The sequence below is a fragment of the Ctenopharyngodon idella genome, chromosome 8 (assembly GCF_019924925.1).
Source record: "Ctenopharyngodon idella isolate HZGC_01 chromosome 8, HZGC01, whole genome shotgun sequence".
Taxonomy (NCBI): Eukaryota; Metazoa; Chordata; class Actinopteri; order Cypriniformes; family Xenocyprididae; genus Ctenopharyngodon; species Ctenopharyngodon idella.
The window spans coordinates 7863063-7882483 of record NC_067227.1 but is presented as its reverse complement, the minus strand read 5'-3'; the positions used below and the strand labels follow the sequence as shown (position 1 = coordinate 7882483).

Genomic DNA, 19421 nt, shown 5'->3' with positions numbered 1-19421 from the left:
TAGCATCCTAGAAAAGATTATATTGATGACTCATGTTCATATGGGCAAATGCACATTTTTGTTCAATAAAATAGTCTTCAGAATAAGAACGTCACATCCTCCTAAATGTATATGTCAAAAGCAAAGAGCAATGGATCAATGTGTCTTTGGTTGCACTAGTTTTGGTGGATGTGAGTTAAACTAAAGGCTATATTATAAAACAAAATAGTTCAAAATCTTGTCATGTTGTGTTTGTTTAGGACATTGTGTTATTGTCTTTTTAACATCTGACTGAAACTGGTACAAGTAGAACCCTGTTTTTCACAACCTAAGACGTCCTGCAATCAGTGTTCCAGATCTCTCCTCACTTGTGTGAAGGCTACTGGCTATTTAAAAAAAGAACAGGCCCTTCAGAATGTCCTGCCCTGACTTTCTGTTTCTATTTCAATAGGACATAAATCAACACAAAAGAATACTTGTCAAACCACTTCATGGAAACATTATTGGTTCAGTTGTTTATCTGTCATTTGTTCTTCAGGTTTATATAAAAGAGTTCAGAGAGTGACTGTACCTGAGAGAGGGGTCGGGAGAGTCTGTGACTATGTACGTTCTTCTCCTCTGAGGACCAGGAATGAAGCTGCAGGCTGAAAAACAAAGAAATATTTAGCTTAAGTACACCCTACAAAGACCATGGAACATTTCTGAGCTTGTGTTGAATAAGCAAATTTTGAAGCAAACTACAGTTGACATGAAATGGGTTGCAGTTACATGATCTTTATTTAAACAATTCAGAAGGCAAGTAGAAATGGACCAAGGAACACAACAGAAGTAAACATAAGAATGTGAAAATACACAGATGTGTCAGGGGAAAATCATGAACCACAGGCACTTACCACTACCATAACTATTGTATAAAATACACTATCATTCAACAGTTTGGGGTCACTAAGATTTTTTTTTTTTTTGAAAGAATAATACTTTTAATGATATTTTTATTCAGAAAAATATTCTATTCAGCAAGGACACATTAAATTTATCAAAAGTGACATTAATAATGTTACAAAAGATTTCTATTTCAAATAAATGTTCTTTTTTTACTTACTATTAATTTAAGAATTCTGAAATTGCAGGCAAAAATGCAGGCACAACCATTTTCAACATTGTTAACAATAAGAGTATGAGATCTTCGAGCTCACTAGCCATATGTATCACTTTGATCATACTTTTATGTTATATTTTTGTTTGTTTGTTTTTTTTGTAATTTTGGAGCCTGCTCTAGTGCACTTGCAAATTAAGTAAATTAAGTAAAATGTACATTTTGTGTTAGAAGAAAAAAAGTAATACACATCATGAGGGTGAGCAAATGACAGAATGCTCATTTTTGGGTGATTTAACTGTAGCCTTGTAACGACAGAATTAAACACCATTTAAAAAATAAATAAATAAATAAATAAATCATACAGCGTTAATTGTAATTTATAACAATGCTCTTATTGGCCGGGTGATATCAAAAGCAACAAGTTATTGTCTCAACACCATGCTGTGCTGTAATGCAGGCGTCTGCCTGATTAATCCATAATTTATTAATGTAGTTCATAATCCATCACTAAATCCAATCAAATGAGCTTCATCAGCAGTGACTTGTGGAATGTGCTGCAGTCTATCAGAGGTCAGATATTTACAGTGTTAAGTGTGAGGAGAACATTTAAAGAGGGCTTTGCATAGGTGTCTCTCTCTGTCCGTGTCCGTGTCCGTGTGTGTGTGTGTGTGTGTGTGTGTGTGTGTGTGTGTGTGTGTGTGTGTGTGTGTGTGTGTGTGTGTGAGAGAGACATGGAAGAGAAGAAATTGTGAAAAAAAAAAAAAATAATAATAATTTTTGTTTTGTTTAATTATAACTGTACCGGTTGGGTCGGACCAGGTTAAACGTTCTTGTGTACGGGCTGAGTTCAGGCTTCAGATGAAAGCCCGTGCAGACCTCTAGTCAATTCCTCACTGAAATTTAAATGTATGGCTTCAGAAGACTTGGAATACACCACACAAGTCATTTGGCCCACTTTTATTGTGTTCCTGGAGCATGTAATAAATGCATGTAATAAAGCAGCTTGTACATTCTTCTAAATATCTCTTTTTGTTTTCAACAGAAGAAAAAAAAAATTTGCTAAAGGGCTTAATATCAACTAATTTTAGTCATCCAATCTACTCTAAATGAATGGATGGCATTTTCTTAGCAAACACTTCTGTTATAGAAATACTCTGTTTGTACAGCTGATCATTTGAAGTAATTAAGTAATTAAAGGTACAGTATAAAGCATCAATCATGAAAACATCAGCTGTGTGCTGGAACACAATTCCCTAGAATCTTCATGGAACATTAATCCTAATGGAGTCTGCATTACGCATGTAATGAAAAGGCCCTTATATGGCTTCTACAGTGCTGTCCTTACATTATCAATAATACTAAAGGACCACAGAAAGAAAAAAGCCTGCTTATTTAAATGTCCATTAGTGGGTCAAAGTACAATACTAAAACCCTATGCAAGTATGTAAACGCAATGTTTGATCAAAGCATTTCCAGCAAACAATCCTGTATAAACATAATTCACCTTGTTGCACTACTGTGATAGTAGCAAACCTCAGTTCTCTACTAAAGTTGTGCAGTTGTACCTCTTATTGGTGGGAGTGATCCTGCCTCCTTTGCGGTCAGGGCTGGATGGCGGCTCGGGTGAATATGGGCCAGGTGACAGAGACGCTGGGCTGGAGATGGTGTACTCTCTGTAGTTCTGGTTCTCATCTCGACTCACCTGCACAGCCTCCTGCACAACCAGATGGAAAAAACACAGATCAGTAACAGATTCTCCGCTTTGGATCAAATAGTTTTGGCCGGCAAACACGGGATATGTTGATCACATGTAAATGTATAGGGCTCAACAATGTTTCTGCTGGCCTGGTCAGCTAAATAAAACAAAGATTATTAAATTACATTTTACAAGAAAATACCATTTCAGTCTTTTTACTTCCAAATGTCACATTTAATTGAATGTGTTACTTAGTTTCTCTGTAATTAATTGAGAAATGTACTAGAAATTTCAAAATGAAAACACCAATGTCTTTTCAAAGTGCAAATAGCATCCCTTGTTGGCAAATGCTATTTACACTAGCTTCACCCACCAATGTCTTGTTGAGCCACTCAAGTTTTAAAAAAGACACGCAGAATTCAACATCTTCAGTGGCGCAGCAATAAAGAGTAAGGCTCACAAACCGCCTTTTGCCGAGCTCGCGTTTATTTTTAATACAAATGAAAATGTTGTGGAAAAAAATGGAAATAAACTGCGAATGAGTGTTTAATAATATTAAAAGTGTTTATTGGGTAGGGTTAGGGGAAGGTGTAGGGAGGGTTTTTATTCTCCCAATAAGGCAGCATCCATTTAATAATTTTAATGAATATATAATCATTTACAGTCTATGATATTATTGCATCCTGTTAATGTACAAAAATACTGAGGTGCAAATAGTATCTACCAATATAAAGTATAGAAAGCATCTAATTACTATTTACTCTTATTGCAAAGAACTGATACTTTTACATGGTGTAAAGAGAATCTATCGCTATTTTCACTTAGTGTAAATAGCATATCGCTAAGAAAGTAAGCTATTTTCACTTAGGCCCCATTTACACTGCATGGTTCAAGTGACCCAATTCCGATTTTTTCCTCCCATGTGGCTACGACTGTGTAAGCAGTAAAAAAGTGCATGGATTCTGATTTTCACAGATCGGTTTCAGGCCTCATTCATATGTGGAAATAAATCAGATATGAATCGGATACATGCGTTTGCGCCTGCCGTGTAAGAGGACAGATCGGATATTCCCCTGTAAATGCGACTCCTGCATCATTTAAAAGTGAGGGTTTTTTTTTTTTTTTTACATTTCGCGGTACAGACATACCTATAACAAGCTAAACATCTCTAGTTGACTGGCAGAGTATTAATTTCATTTGTTTTTGTTAAATAAAAGGCGATCTGACGTTGAAATGTGTTGTTTTTGAAGTCACACTGAGTGCTCATTGCCGCTGTTGTCAGTGACGACGGCTCGTGCACAGACGCACGCTTCAGCCCTGTAGTAGAGATTCTACCCATTCGTTCCATTGAAACCACAAAATAAAAAGCACACAGACTTGTACCTGCCCTTGATATACAATCACTGATGAACGCATTTGGTTTTAATAAGTAAAAAAAACCCTAGTATACGACGGCGGATTCGAGCCCAGAAGCTGTGACATTTAACAAATATCTACCTGAGTATTATTCCACTCGCACACTTCCAGCGGTGGTGAATTTGTATTATTTTGATGTACAGATGTAACTATTGCATTAAAAAGGTTTCTATATGAATTCCATGTCAATAAATTAAACTCAATGTACTATTGAAATGGATTTGTGATGTCATAGATGCTATTTTTGGTTCGTTTCGCGAAGTGCAGTGTAAAATGCAGACATCGGGTACAGGTCACTTTTAAAAGAAATGTAAGCACGTCATCCAAAAAATAAATAAATAATCGGATATGGTCAAAAGATCGGATCTGTGCATTAAGACTTGCAGTGTAAATGCAGCCTTAGTGCAAATAGCCGCTGCCTTTTTTTCAGTGTAGTAATTCAGGTTGGTACTTACCCTGCTAACATTTTCACTGGCCTCACAAATCAATCAATCAGTATTATATAATGTTTGTATATGTATGGAAGTAACAAAATGATTAGATTTTGGAAATTATAACTGAAAATCATACAGCTACTGTATAAATATAACTCCTTTTGAAAAATGATGGCATAAACTACATGACTGTTTAATTTTTTATAATTTTCAGATCATTCTGAGGCCTCAAAGAATGTCACACAATATTCTTATTTTTATTCTAATTTAAGTATTTGCAGTGACAATTTTTAATACAATCACAGAAAATCAAACTAAGTTTACAATGAGTTTACATCTCTAGCCCTGAGCTGTCAGGCCTTGCTTACTGTTAAACCCTCACGTGTGCCTTCTTCACAAGGTCTTTCCTTCACAAGTTCTCACACGGTCGTACGGAATGACTACAAGACTTATGGGGCTCACAATCCTTCCGATCATAGTATCTGTTACAACAGAGACCTGTCAGCAGTCCCTTTAGCATCTAAAAGACAGGAACTCTGTCTGATTTATAATATTCCAAGATCCTTTTGCATATCATGGATGGAGACATGCAGAATTACTGCCATAAAGAAATGAAAAAGAGGGGGAAAAAATGGACTCAAATGTCTTATTTGAGCTCAACCTGACAAACTATAAATCTCTGATAAGCAGACAGTGGTCCATCTCCTCTTAATGGATACCAGGCGTGCTCTAGCAAACCAAACACTAAGCCTTGGGTTAACGCTTTAGTATACACTACAGTTCTCACCAAGGCTGCATTTATTTGATCAAAAATATAGTAAAAACAGTGATACAGTATATTGTGTAATAGTATTACAAATAAAAAAAATAAAAAAAAAAATATTGAAAATATATTTCTCTACAAAAAGGGGGAATGGCAGAAAAAAAGTTCGGAAACCACTGGTATAAATGCAGCATATAATATAAAAGACACAAGGGCATAAACAAATACTCAATTTAAAAACTAAAAAAAGCGAACACAAATCTGTGACCGAAGAACAATTACATTTAAATAAAAATATCATGTATTAATTCTTTTAACCACTACTCTCCCTCTTACAGTCTCTGATCATAAAAGCACAGTCCTTTTGCATGTGTCAAAAATCAAATGTTAAAAGGGATAGTTCATCCAAAAATGACAAATGTAAATTATTCCGTTATTTACTCATCCTCATGTTGTTTCAAACCTGTATGACTTTCTTCTGCAGACTTTCTACTGAAGAATGTTGGTAACCCTTTGACTTTTTTTGGGTCCTTTTTGATTTCCATTGTATGGGGACACACACAAAACTCTCTCTCAAAATACCTTCTTTTACCATATGTTCCACAGAAGAAAGTCAGTCATACAGGTTTGGAATGACATGAGGTTGAGTAAATGACAGAATTTACATTGTGGAATAACCAAACCCTTTGATATTTGCTTTTTTACTGACCTGGAAGCGGCCAACCAGTTGCTCCGTGATTCCATTGGTCTGACCAGGAGTAGGAGGAGCAGGTCTGTGTGGAAAGATTTAAACATTAACACAAGGCATTTTATTTTAGTATAAAGTGTTGTTTAGTGTTGTAAAACTTCCTCAAAATCTGTAACTTTAGTGCACTGTTAATCTGGGTCACTTTCTTTGAGCATGGCTTTATGAGTAAGATTCTGGACAAATTTGTCAAACCAGGAGACGCAAGCATGTTTTAGAAGTCAGATACAGTATGTTACTTTGATAAAGTAGTTGGATAAACTCTAAAATCTTAAGTTATCCTGAGACCTTTTCAGATACCAAGTAAATCTGACACAGGCTGACAGAAAGAGCCACATTGGAATCCCCTCAATACTGCCTTTCTTCAAGAATTAAAGGTAATGACATTCTTCCTCATCTGGAAGTGCAGATACTGGTATTTTTAACAAAATGCAGAAGGCTGAACGAGCATGAATATAAGTTGATGAAATCCAACAGAGAAAAGACAACACAGACTTGTTTAAATACATTAGCAGAACTCCTGACCAGGAAGCACCACATGTCTGAAAACGTTTATTTATCTTAAAATTAATCCCTGGCATATGTTCGCTACAGAAAGCTCTTTATAGCTTCATGAGCAAGGAATGCCACACAAGGGCCTGATTCAGAGCTGGCACTCTACAGTACGTCTTCAGAAACCAGTCAAACCCAAGAAGGCTTTCTTTATTTCTCATGAAGCCAAGATCTGTTTTGGGAAAGTTTTATTATTTTATTTCTTGAAAATTCTGTTATATAAACACCCACTGCACTTGTATTCCTTCACTCTGCCATAGTTAGTTGAAAAGAAAAGAAAAAGCTAATCAATTAAGAAAATAGATTCACTCTGGCCACAAATCTGGTTTATTTGTTGAACTATTTCCACCTAAAACTAAATTTTAACATTGGTCCAATGATGATTGACACTCCTGAAACCCACACTTCATTAAGACTGCTTTAAACAGTCAGAGTTGATGCAGGCATAAAGAACTGGGAGTCTTTCCATTCCTGTTAATGAGATGTTTTACTGCAAGGCTTAGGCAGAGCATCCTCCTATCAATGCCAGTAAAAACAAGACATGAACAGCCCTGGTGGACACATACATTTTACTCAGCCTTTACCTTTTGCTGCTTCTACTTGTAATTGTTTTATCTCTCCTACTTTGTATCACTCAATTTCACTCTAATGTCATACTCCCTTTGATTTATTCTTTCCTCATAGGATTTTCGGTTTTCCCCTTCACCGTTCCTTCTGTCTCTGGCTCAAAGCTGTATGTGGTCTGTAGCTGAGCTTTGGAAGCATCTAAATGCAGAAATAGGGTTTTGATGCCTGTGGAGGTATTTTAAAGGGGACAAACTAAGAAATGCAACTTTTTGGAGAAGATAAGAGTCAGCATGAAGCTGTTAAAAATGCTTTAGGATTAGATTACATTAGATTAAGCAATATCCTGATCAAGTTTTTTTTTTTTAAGTCCCCAATCCGATCCAAGTAGTTTGATACTGAGTATCTGCCGATACTGTGCCCTGACCCGATACTATGCTAGGTGCATTAAAGTTATATAAATCAATCCAATGTATACAGGGACATACAGTTCATGTAAAATATGGGCATCTATCAAACAGTAATTCAATAAGCAGAATAATTACAATTAAAAAAAGTATGGAAAGCAAGCTTGCGATGTCGGAATGCCTTTCTGTCAGTTAAGCAAGCCACTGTAACGCATTATGGCAACAATGTCTCAAGACAGTCTGACAGCAGATAAAACTAAACAGCAAATGACTTTTGAGTGATTTGTAAACACTGTAAACACTGAAGCTTGAATGTTCGTGAAGCACTTGAACAAACCTCATTGGTTCAAGCATTACACTAACATGTTTGAGCTTCTTTTCCCTGAAAGGTAGCCTATGTATCATTTGATAGAAACCTTTTTTTTTTTTTTTTTTTTTTTGATGAGGTTCCCCTACATGTAAGCTGCATCTGAATCAAATGTTGTGGTGATAGCATAAAGGAATCAAAAGTTACAGCATTTTGAACCAAGGTAGCCTTTTTGTTTAGCCCTTGAAACCCCCCTAATGGGCATTTATAAAATTGTTCCTCCATGAGGAATATCTCGTGATCGACGCAATGGATTATGTTGACTTTGGACTCATTTAAATCGGGAGCATCCACCTTAAGTAATTATGTCCATGATCGGAGCATGTTTCAAGTTACGAGCGAAAAACGTCACGTGAAAGCAATATTCGCTTTTACTTAGCTACGTGCGCCTGTGGAGTTTTACGTGTCGTAACTCCGAAAATAATATCTTGTGATCGACTCAATGTTTATGTTGATTTTAGACTCATTTTAATCGTAAGAATCTGCTGTAAAAAAATTATGTGCCATTTTCCATGATTGCACGTTTCATGAATTTACGAGCGAAAACGTGACAAATGCCTCATCCATATATTATACATATGGGTCTTTTAGTTTAGTCAAAGGCCAAAACAATAACCGCCAGCGATACACTTTGGGTTTAAGGGGTTAATTGCAGTTGGCGAACCCTTGACGCTGCATACCGCCACCTACTGCATGACAACTGCTTGACAGATAAAGAACCTGGCTTAGGATAGCCGATATCAATCAGTTTAAAAAAAAAAAAAAAAAAAAAAAAAAAAAAAACCCTAATCAGCACCCGAAAAATCCTTTTATTATATTATATTATATTATATTATATTATATTATATTATATTATATTATATTATGTTATATTGTTATTAGGGCTTGGACAATACATCGAATCTCAATTCACGGTAAAGAATCTGGAGTGGTTCTGATATTTTCTGATGTATTGCGATTCTCTCTCGAATCGATTCTGAGCTTAGTTTTTAACAGCAGATGGCACTACTACACTTGCTTTAGAAACACTCATACACTGCCTGCATCCAGTTCTTTACACACACCACTTTAACCTAAAATAATCATTCATAAAGTTTGAAAAGGTTGAAGCGAATTACAAATCTCATGTCATAAAAGAATTTTGAGCCAAGGCGCAAGTATATTTAACCACTTACATGACTCAACCGAACGTACAAGCGCTGTCCAGCAGTCTTCTTCATGAGCGTTTGAGAGTGTGTGGTTAAAAACTGTTAAACTGTCTGCTGTTAAAACTAAGCTCGGAATCGATTCAAGAGAGAAAATATCAGGATCGATCCAGATTCATTGTATCGATCGAGAATCGACATGTTGTCCCAGCCCTTTATTATATTATACACTCAAACACAACCTGAGGTCAATCTTATATTTGCTAAACTTAACTTTTATTTTCCCTGTTACAAGACAGTGGTTTGATGACCAGAGACAGACAATCAAGGTGAGAACAGGTTGTCTGTACACAAAGCTCTGACAGAATGTACATAAATGAGCACATACTTAAAAGCTTTTAAACCCTTGGTGTGAAGATGGAATTTTGGCATGAGTAGTGACATGCTTTAAGGTCTAGAATCTAACCATAGAAACTTACTTTAACAATATAAGTAATTTAAAAAAATATATATATAGACTTGCATGTTAATTTAGCAGATTAATTTAAATATTTATGTTGTTAAATGATTCAAAGCTGAAAAAGTGTCTAATTAATGCATCATTGGTGTCACCAAACATAACTGCAAAAATTGTTTTCAAGCCCGTTTTCTGAACAACCCCCCATTTCTTAGTCGGCAAACAGATACTGTAGTCCTGAGCCAAAGTCTGAGCCAATGTCCGCAAATCCAATATTAGAGATTAAGTTTTTTTTTTTTTTTTTTTTTTTTTAAAGAGACAATTACTTTAAAATACTGACAGCCATCTGCTGGAAATTCAACCCAAAAAAAATTTTATTACACCTTGTAGTAATGTTTATTTTTATTTTGAGATTATCCAAAGAACTACTAATTACTAACTACTAACTAACCAGATTATCCATAAGAAAAAACAACTGCTTCAACAGCACTGCAACACTGAAGTTAAATACAAGAGACTCTTGACTGAAGCTCTTGTAAAATACTGCACTGTGCTGATGCACACAAATCTGTGACAGCATGACTGCACATCAAACTGCCAAACTAAATGGTTTCCATTATAATCAGCACAGTCTATCTAATCTACACTAGTTTCGGAATTTTTAAAATCACATCAAGGACATACTGCAATATAAATAGCACAATCTCTATTTGTTGACATACATCTACAGATACATACAGCGATACCAGCCCTATAATTCTGTAAAAGCTCAATACTGTTGAGTTGACAGACAAGAACAAATCAGAAAATAACAATCCTGTTCCAACTGCTTTCACTCTGGTCGATACTCAACACCTCACTCAAAGAACTTGAGGAAACGCTGTTTAAACAGAAAGGCATTTTTACATTTACGTCATTCAATTTTGTGCCCGTTTAGTCCTCAACAAGGTCATCAGCAAGGATTGCGTGTCAACATATGAGCCTCAGGTGAAAGTTTAGCATGACATTGCTGAAGAGGACTAAAACAGCTTGTCTTCTGATGCTCCTGCGCAAAGATCTACACTTTGAAAGATAAATGCAGCATGGCTGATATCATTCATAAATTCCCAGAAACTTTTTTTCCTTATTACAACATGATTTCTGGAGCAACAAGACTTTTATTCTTTGGAAGATGTTGCATCAGAGCATCTTAATGCACTACATGTACTGCAGCATTCCAGTCATATTTTAAGCTCACTAGAGATTAAATCATTACACAGAGTCTATATAAGAATGTCACAGAAAAATTTAGAGATAAAATAAGAAAAGGAGAGAAAAAAAAAAAAAAAACTATAAAACCACATGAGACAGACATCAAAGGGTCTTCACCAGCTGGAGAGTTATCGCAGGAGCCATTAATACTAGACTCTGTAACCCAAAGCCAAGAGTTATTCGTGACAGTAAAGTGAAGAAGACCTCCTGACCGGTGTTGGGAGTAACTAACCAACACTAGCAACAATACTAACTTCATTTTTCAGTAGCATGAAAGTAGCTCAGATGCTTTCAAAACAGTGTACAGTAGCTTTTGCGAACATACGGAAAAGTATGTCCGCAAAAAAATGGATCCAAATGGCATTCAGGTCTGTTTTGTGCCAGTTTCAGTAGGTGTGCTGATCTGATTTGTAAAAGGAAACACTTTTAAAACAGCTTAAGGAAACTCTCATTCATGCCAACAATTCTTCAAATTCTTCAAACTGGATTCAAGACACGAGTCAACGTCCCTCCACTATTACTGTTGGCACATTTTTTTGTAAGATGGATTGTTCAGAAAACTAAAAGGGCAAGTAGAGCAGGAAACTTCCATAACTCTGTATCTAAGTATTCTAATATGAACTTAGAGGGCAGACACACACCCTCTTCCTCCAATACTGTGGGCTACAGGAGATACACACACACACACACACACACACACACACACACACACACACACACACACACAGCTAGAGTGCCATTGTCGGCCCAGTGTTGTTTCTGGCCTGGTCAGAGACATGAGGTCAGAAGTGAAAAATGTACTCACATGGACACAGGGCTCAAAGCGCATGTGTGTGAAAGAGCAAAAGGTCCATTCGTGGCCAGAACAGTGTTTACTGGTGCTGACATCTAAAGATGAGCAAAATTACAGACTTCAACTAGTCCGTAAGATTACTAGACAATCAGTCGACTAATCAATGTTAAAGTCCTGTATAATTAGACTGGTTTTTGGTTCATCTGACCCCAATTTGTTTTTGGGGCTGTTTATGTAAGACAAGCTCTTTATAGGAGCAGAAGCAATTTCGACAAAGACAGTATATATACCAAGAGGGATCACTCATATTACTAAGAAATGGGAGAAAGTGCAATGTGCAATACAGCAGAATGCGTCTGTTGAGTCATGACAGCACTGTAGCTGCTGTTAGAAGCTCTGGTTGGCATAGAAAAGTCAGTGTCCTGAGACGTGTGTTGGGGCTGGACATGCGCACTAGCTGGACTATCCTGAAATATATATGATTTTTTAACTCTACTTGAGCATAAGAAATAACATTTATTGAAAAAATTAATGTCAGATTTTACTGTTGGATTACAATTAGGGCTGTCAAAATGAACATGTTTTGAACAATTTTGCGATTTTTTCCCCCAGTTTAACGTGTTAAAAATATTTAATGCAATTAACACAGCAGCTGTTTTCTTTCTGTCATTCTTTGGCTGCGCTACAGTACATGATCACGTTATCATTCATTCAAGTGCTATTAAACCATTTAAGTTCGATAAGTTGCAAAAAAAAAAAAAAAAAAAAAACCTCAAATCTATACTTGTGCGCTGTCTGTAAAGCAGCTCTCTGAACAAATACCTGAAACGCACACACAGAATGCCGTTTCAAACAGCGCGCCAGTGCCGCATTGAGCTCTCATTCGTGTTTGAACGAACAAATAGTGTACAGATTTTTTTTGTCATAACTATTAACAAAGAAAAATGGCTATATCATTGTTGATCATTGTTTACTGTTTTCAGAGAGAATACTTCAACTAGTTAGCGTGGACTAGCATCTTAACATCCTATTACAATACAGATAGAGCTCCACTCTACTGTAACAATAAAAAAAAAAAAAAAAGACATACAGACTAAGGGTGTATGTTACACAACATAACATACAAAACTACGAATTTTGAACGATTGCTAGAAAATTTAAACATCAATTATTAATCATACTTACAGGCTGAGATTCAAAGGAGCAAGCTGGTCCAAATAAACTGGGCATTGATCCATATTTTAAGACCAAGCATTTTGTGAATCTTGCGTTAAACTCCCCGAGGTTTGAGAAGCAGTCGTCAGTAAAATGACGGGAACACAACAAAAGATTGTACTGCTGTGGTGTTGCTGAAAAAATGAATTTTCCCTGGTGTCTGCGTGCGCAATAAGTGGGCGGGCAATATGCTAAATGGTTCGTTGTGACGTCACAGCGAAACAGCTTAAGATTCATTTTACAAACGACTCGTTTAATTGAGTCAGAGTCAACTCTTACTTTTGAGAGACAACTTTATATATGGTGCACTTTCAGATTTAAAACTTTGCAGGATGTTTTCATTCACTTAGAGCTATGTTACACACTACATGAAAGGTAATTTTCAAAAATCCATAATACTTTAATCAAAGAACAATAGAGAGAGAAAATCATTCACTGCTCTTGACTGAATAACTTTGGTAGCTTTAATAAGGATTAATTTATATTCAATTTATTATATGCAGTGAAGACTGCAGTATTTGGTTATTAAATTTCTGTATATTTACCTGTTAGACCTACCTGAAAATCTTAAAAGCACTGTTTACAAGGTAACATGGGTCAAAAACAATAAAAACAATAACTTTGTGCATTTTGGCAGCGCAGGTAAAAACCTGAACCGAATCTAGAAGAAAAAAAAAAAAAAAACTTAGAGTTTGTGACATTTATTACATTGGGTTTATGTGAAGATTGTTTTACTTGTTTCACTTAAAAAAGGTATATATTTTTAAAGCATATTAAAATGTTAAATTCGACAGCTTTCAATTATGTTAGAAGAGATTAATCGAGATTAATTACAGAAAATGTGTGATTAATTTTTTTTTGTCTATTTGACAGCACTAATTAAAACATTTTTTAAACATGAGTTTGGCAAGCCATTTTTGAGATTTCATTATTTCCCCCACACAAGTATAGAAGAGTTTTGAATGCCTAAAATAGCTGCCTGGAGGCACTGACAATATGGCCGCTGAGTGAACTGACTTTTGAAAGAAGCGATTTTGATTAAGATTTTTCTAAATTGAAATAAGTCACAACATTGTCATATTTCACAAACAGCCATCGCTGTCATTTCAGTCCAGTTCTAATGCACTTGTATCAATTACTGACCACCTGAGAAAGTATTGAAAGGAAAAACAATGTAAATAAAGAAATAAAGGGACCCTCACCTTTCTACGAGCAGTTGCAGTTGTGTCGTGCAGCTCTTGATTTTGTTTTGTGCCTCTACGTTCAGCATCTCGCCAGTATTCAGTCCATTAATCTCCATGATGATGTCACCGGGCTGAAGACAAGCCGTCTCTGCCTTACTGCCAGTATTCACCTTAGGACAGAAACATTCGACCAATTAAGACTCTGTCTCTTTAGTCTGAACAGCTATAGACGTGGCTTCAAAGTCTGTAGCCCAATAAGAAAAAAAAAAACTATTCAATTATGGCTTGTTTTGATTCAGTTCAGTACAGTACAATTTAGGATGGTAAACCCTGATCGCGATTGACGTCATTCTTGCGAGAAGAAGAATATGACCGTAAACAACAATGGAGGACATATAGCAGCTTTGTTTGAGCAAAAGCTGAAGGCTGCAAGGAAAAACAGCCCCAAAATACACATTGTGTTGCAACGGTAAGGTGTTGTCATTCCCATTGTAGCACTCGCAAGTGACGATTCTCTGTCAACCAATCAACGTTCTTGCAGTGAGTGTAGCTCTACCCTTTTGGTACCGGTACTATTGTGCTAGGTACCCCAACAGAAGGGTCCAAAAAGTGGTAAGGTATGGTATTTTGGTACCATTCACAACTTCTGAAAATGGAAATAATTGCATACCGTACTGTACTGTACCCTACCGCTCGGTGGAAACAAGCCATTAGTGTACAGTATCTCACAAAAGTGAGTACACCCCTCAAATTTCAGCAACCATTTTAGTATATCTTCTCAAGTGACAATACTATAGAAATGAAACTTGGATATATTTTAGAGTAGTCAATGTGCTGCTTGTATAGCAGTATAGATTTACTGTCCTCTGAAAATAACTCAACATACAGCCATTATTGTCAAAATAGCTGGCAACAAAAGTGAGTACACCCTAAGTGATAACAGTTGTATGTCGTTTAACCATGCAAAGTCACATGTCCTATTCATCATGTTCATGTTTTTGTCTGCTTGACAGGACCATACAAATGTGTGGATCTTGTATTAGAGCAGTTTAAATTTGGTGCTTTGAGTACAGTTCTCTCATACTGATCACTGGATGTTCAACACGGCACCTCATGGCAAAGAACTCTCTGAGGATTTGAGAATTAGAATTGTTGCTCTCCACAACAATGGCCTAGGCTATAAGAAGATCGGTAACACCATGAAACGGAGTTACAGCACAGTGGCCAGGGTCATACAGAGGTTTTCCAAGACGGGTTCCACTCGGAACAGGCCAATGAAGTTGAATCAAAGAAGTTGAAACCTTGTGCTGTGCATCAGGTGCAGAAGCTGGCTTCAAAAAACAGATGCATGAGTGCTGCCAGCATTGCTTTAGAGGTTGCAGAAGCGGATGGTCAGCTCGTCAGTGCTCAGACCATACACCACACACTGCAACAAGTCGGTTTGTATGGCTGTCATCCCAGAAGGAAGCCTCTTCTGAAGCTGGCTCACAAGAAAGCCCGCAAACAGTTTGCTGAAGACAACCTGTCCAAGAGCATGAATTACTGGAACCATGTCCTGTGGTCTGATGAGACTAAGATAAACTTGTTTGGCTCAGATGGTGTCCAGCGTTTGTGGCGACACCCTGGTGAGGAGTACCAAGAAAATTGTGTCTTGCCTACAGTCAAGCATGGTGGTGGTAGCTTTATGGTCTGGGGATGCAGGTACTAGGGAGCTGCGCTTCATTGAGGGAAACATGGATTCCAACATGTACTGTGACATTCTGAAGCAGAACATGATTCAGAAACTGGGCCGAACGGCATGATAATGACCCCAAACACATCGCCAAGATGACAACTGGCTTGCTGAGGAAGCTGAAGGTGATGGAGTGGCCAAGTATGTCTCCAGACCTGAACCCTATTGAGCACCTGTGGGGCATCCTCAAGCGGAAGGTGGAGAAGCTCCATGTGTCTAACATCCAGCAGCTCCGTGATGTCATTATGGAGGAGTGGAAGAGGATCCTAGCAACAACCTGTGCAGCTCTAGTGAATTCCATGCCCAGGAGGATTAAGGCAGTGCTAAATAACAATGGTGCTCACACAAAATATTGACACTTTGGACACAGTTTTGACATGTTCACTTAAGGTGTACTCACTTTTTTTTATTTAGACAATAATGGCTGTATGCTGAGTTATTAGTTATTTTCAGAGGACAGTAAATCTGTACTGCTATACAAGCTGCACATTGTCTACTCTAAAGTATATCCAATTTTCATTTCTATTGTATTGTCCCTTGAGAACATAATAAAATGGTTGCTGAAATGTGAGGGGTGTACTCACTTTTGTGAGATACTGTATATAGAGGTATTCCACAACATAAAAATCATCATTAATCAATTAAAAAAAGTTTGCTTAAACTACCACAAGAAACGATTTGTTTAATTTATACTAAGGTATGTCAGCTTGCCAACATGGAGAAGGTGGGTTGATTTATTAGTAATTTTTTATTATGTATAGTTACTCGAACTGTATTTTGTTTTTCAGTGTGCAAATTTAATTGCAAAAAAAAAAAAAAAAAAGGTTTGTTTCTAAATAGGTTTTCTTAATATTCTTATCGGTTATTTGGTTGAAAAGACAAGTCCCGTCCCCAATCTCACACCATTGGTTGAGTCAATGTTGCTGTTTCAGTGTGTTAAAACAAACAGCGCAATGTTTTAAATCGGGCCACAGACTTTTCACTTTTACAATATCAACCTACCAATGGACTTATAGTGGTGTTATAGTTGGCAGAAATCTTAAACAACTATACAAGACTGCTGTTGGTTGGGCAAAGCTTAATCCCCTCAAGACTCAATAGTCAATAAGGCCACAACCTCATTAGTAGGAGAAGAGGAAAGCAACACCTCAGCTTGACTCAAAACACCCATACAGCATAGCACAAGAGAGGCCTTGCAGACTGCCAGTCAGCTGTTGTTGTTTTTGTTGTTGATGTTGATGTTAGCTGAAAGCAGAGGGGCAGAGGTGCCGTGTCTGAGGACCTGCTCGAGTGCCAATTAACTGTTGCTACAGGAGACGGACAATGGAGCGCGTCTCATATAATCAGAGTACGCCTCACTTCATGTGGAGCGTGAATATACCAGTGGTGTAAAGTATGAGTAAATGTAATTAGTTACTGTAATCAAGAATAATTTTTGGCTACTTTGTAATTTTACTGAGTGTCAAAGATATTAGCAACTTACTCTCTACTTGACTACATTTTTGAATAAGTATATGTACTCTTTACTCCAATACATTTGTGATGAGTAATGCAATTACTCTTTACATTTTGCAAGGCACCTAACTTTTTCTGAAGCAGTTTATTTCTCCTATAAAAGTGATATCACCATCTACAGGGCATTGAAGGTACTATATCTTGTGCGTTTTGCTTTTCAACCAAACTTGAAAATAAGGCTACTTTATGCAAATGTGACTGCATTAGCAGGTAGTTGTGAATCGGAGGTGTTTCATATATCAGGCTAAAATGTCCAGTGCAAGTAGGCTTTGACTATTTAATTTTACTTAACATTATCTTATTTATCTGCTATATTGAAGAGATCTTTTTTTACTTGAAGGACATTGGTTTACTTATGCCCTTTTTGAGCACTTGAGTGTTTGTAGATGTATAAGAGGCTGTTTTGTCGACCTTGATTTATTGCAATTTTGAAGTTCAGTTTTATTTTGGTTTTAGAAAATAAATGTGATTGTCTCCTCACAAATTTTCACTGGCATGTCTCTTAGATAGAGGACTAGTGCATCTTCGAGCCTACATTGAATACGAGTAAAATACTGTTAAAATCAGAAATTCTTAAAGGGATATTCACCCAAAAATGAAAATTCTGTCATCATTCACTCAACCTCAAATAGTTCCAATCCTGTATGAATTTCTTTGTTCTGCTGAACACAATGGAAGATATTTGGAAGAATGTCAGTAACCAAACAGATCTCGCCCCCCATTACTACCATAGTAGGAAAAATAAATACTATGGAAGTCAGTGGGAGATCTGTTCGGTTACTGACATTCTTCCAAATATCTTCCTTTGTGTTCAGCAGAACAAAGAAATTCATACAGGATTGTACAGGAATGATGACAGAATTTTCATTTTTGGGTGAACTATCCCTTTAAGACTTTTACTGAGGTCGTATTTGAATTAGTGACTTGTAAAGTGACATTTTCGCTGTAAGTTATCTGTACTTTTACGTATGGTTTTCAATTACTCTTTACTGGCAAAAAAAGACCTGAGAAACAGATTACCCACATGCTTAACTGGAGAATTTGAATTATGCAATGACTGTCGGTGGTGTCAAGTATTTTTATAGGTATATCTAGGACAATTGGTAGTTTTCTGAGGTTTGTCTCATGCAACCCAAATTGCAATGGTGTCAAAACATGTGAAAAACTTGAGGAATCACGGAGAGTCAGGAAGGGTTAGTTCAGACAAAAACAATGTAAGGAGGGGAGCACAAGATTTGTGCCCATGCCAAACTCCTGCTACTACGCTCTGACCCGTCTCTCCAGGAGGCTCTTTGGAGCCCTCTTAAAAAACACCCCGTGCTGTTCTATTCTGTGATTCTTACAACCCCTCTCAATACCAAAGGTCTCCTTCACTGCATGGACACCATTAGGCTCTCATTTTCTTCATATATTGGCTGTTGAGGGCACAACACAGCCTAGAGGACTGAAACGGTTAAGTCTTTAAAGGGATAGTTCACCCAAAAAGGAATACTGCATCAAGCAAGCATGTTTGAGCTTCTGTTTACCATATATGATGTGCTGCGGTATACATATACGTATGTGCGCTGATCAATGTTTATGTGTGAATAAAAGTCTAAATTAAATCCGTCATTTAAGTGATCATGTGTCTTTAGAAGACCAGAAGACCTTTTACGATCGCTTTATGAACTTTTTGAGGAGTTAGGTTATCTGGAATCTCTTAGGTTTCATTAAAATATCTTCAACTGTTTCAGAAATGAATGGAAAATCTTATAGGTTTGGAACAACATGAGGGTGAATAAATGACGATTTTTATTTACTAACCCTTTAACAGCACATTTGAAACAGAATAATAATAGTAAATAATAAGGACAACGAGAGGCTCAAAAATCTAAAGTCTAAGTGTTTTTAAGTGGTTTAAGTTCAAATCCAATGGTATTCTGAATTACAGTGCAGATGTGACCAGAATCTGAAAGGAAAGTTTCCATTAGCTGCCTTTAATTAGAAACACTGTGGTGTATTTCTGGATCACAACATGGAACTAGTTTTTGTAAAAATGAACTTTGATTTAGTTGAGAGGAACTGTTTTGGTTCAATTTGAAAATTGTCCCAAAGCCGAAAAACAAAA

The 19421-nt window shown here is 36.7% G+C and overlaps 1 protein-coding gene across 2 annotated transcripts in view; it reads right to left on the bottom strand.

Moving 5' to 3' along the window:
* pdlim2 (PDZ and LIM domain 2 (mystique)) overlaps positions 1-19421 on the bottom strand; it is a 73474-nt gene that overhangs the window by 32664 nt on the left and 21389 nt on the right. For both annotated transcript variants that reach the window (XM_051903336.1, XM_051903335.1), the window contains 4 exons: positions 14086-14237; positions 6097-6160; positions 2644-2792; positions 551-623 (listed from right to left, as the gene is read on the bottom strand). In XM_051903336.1, the coding sequence (XP_051759296.1) occupies positions 551-623; positions 2644-2792; positions 6097-6160; positions 14086-14237 (438 nt within the window). The remainder of the gene's footprint in view (positions 1-550; positions 624-2643; positions 2793-6096; positions 6161-14085; positions 14238-19421) is intronic.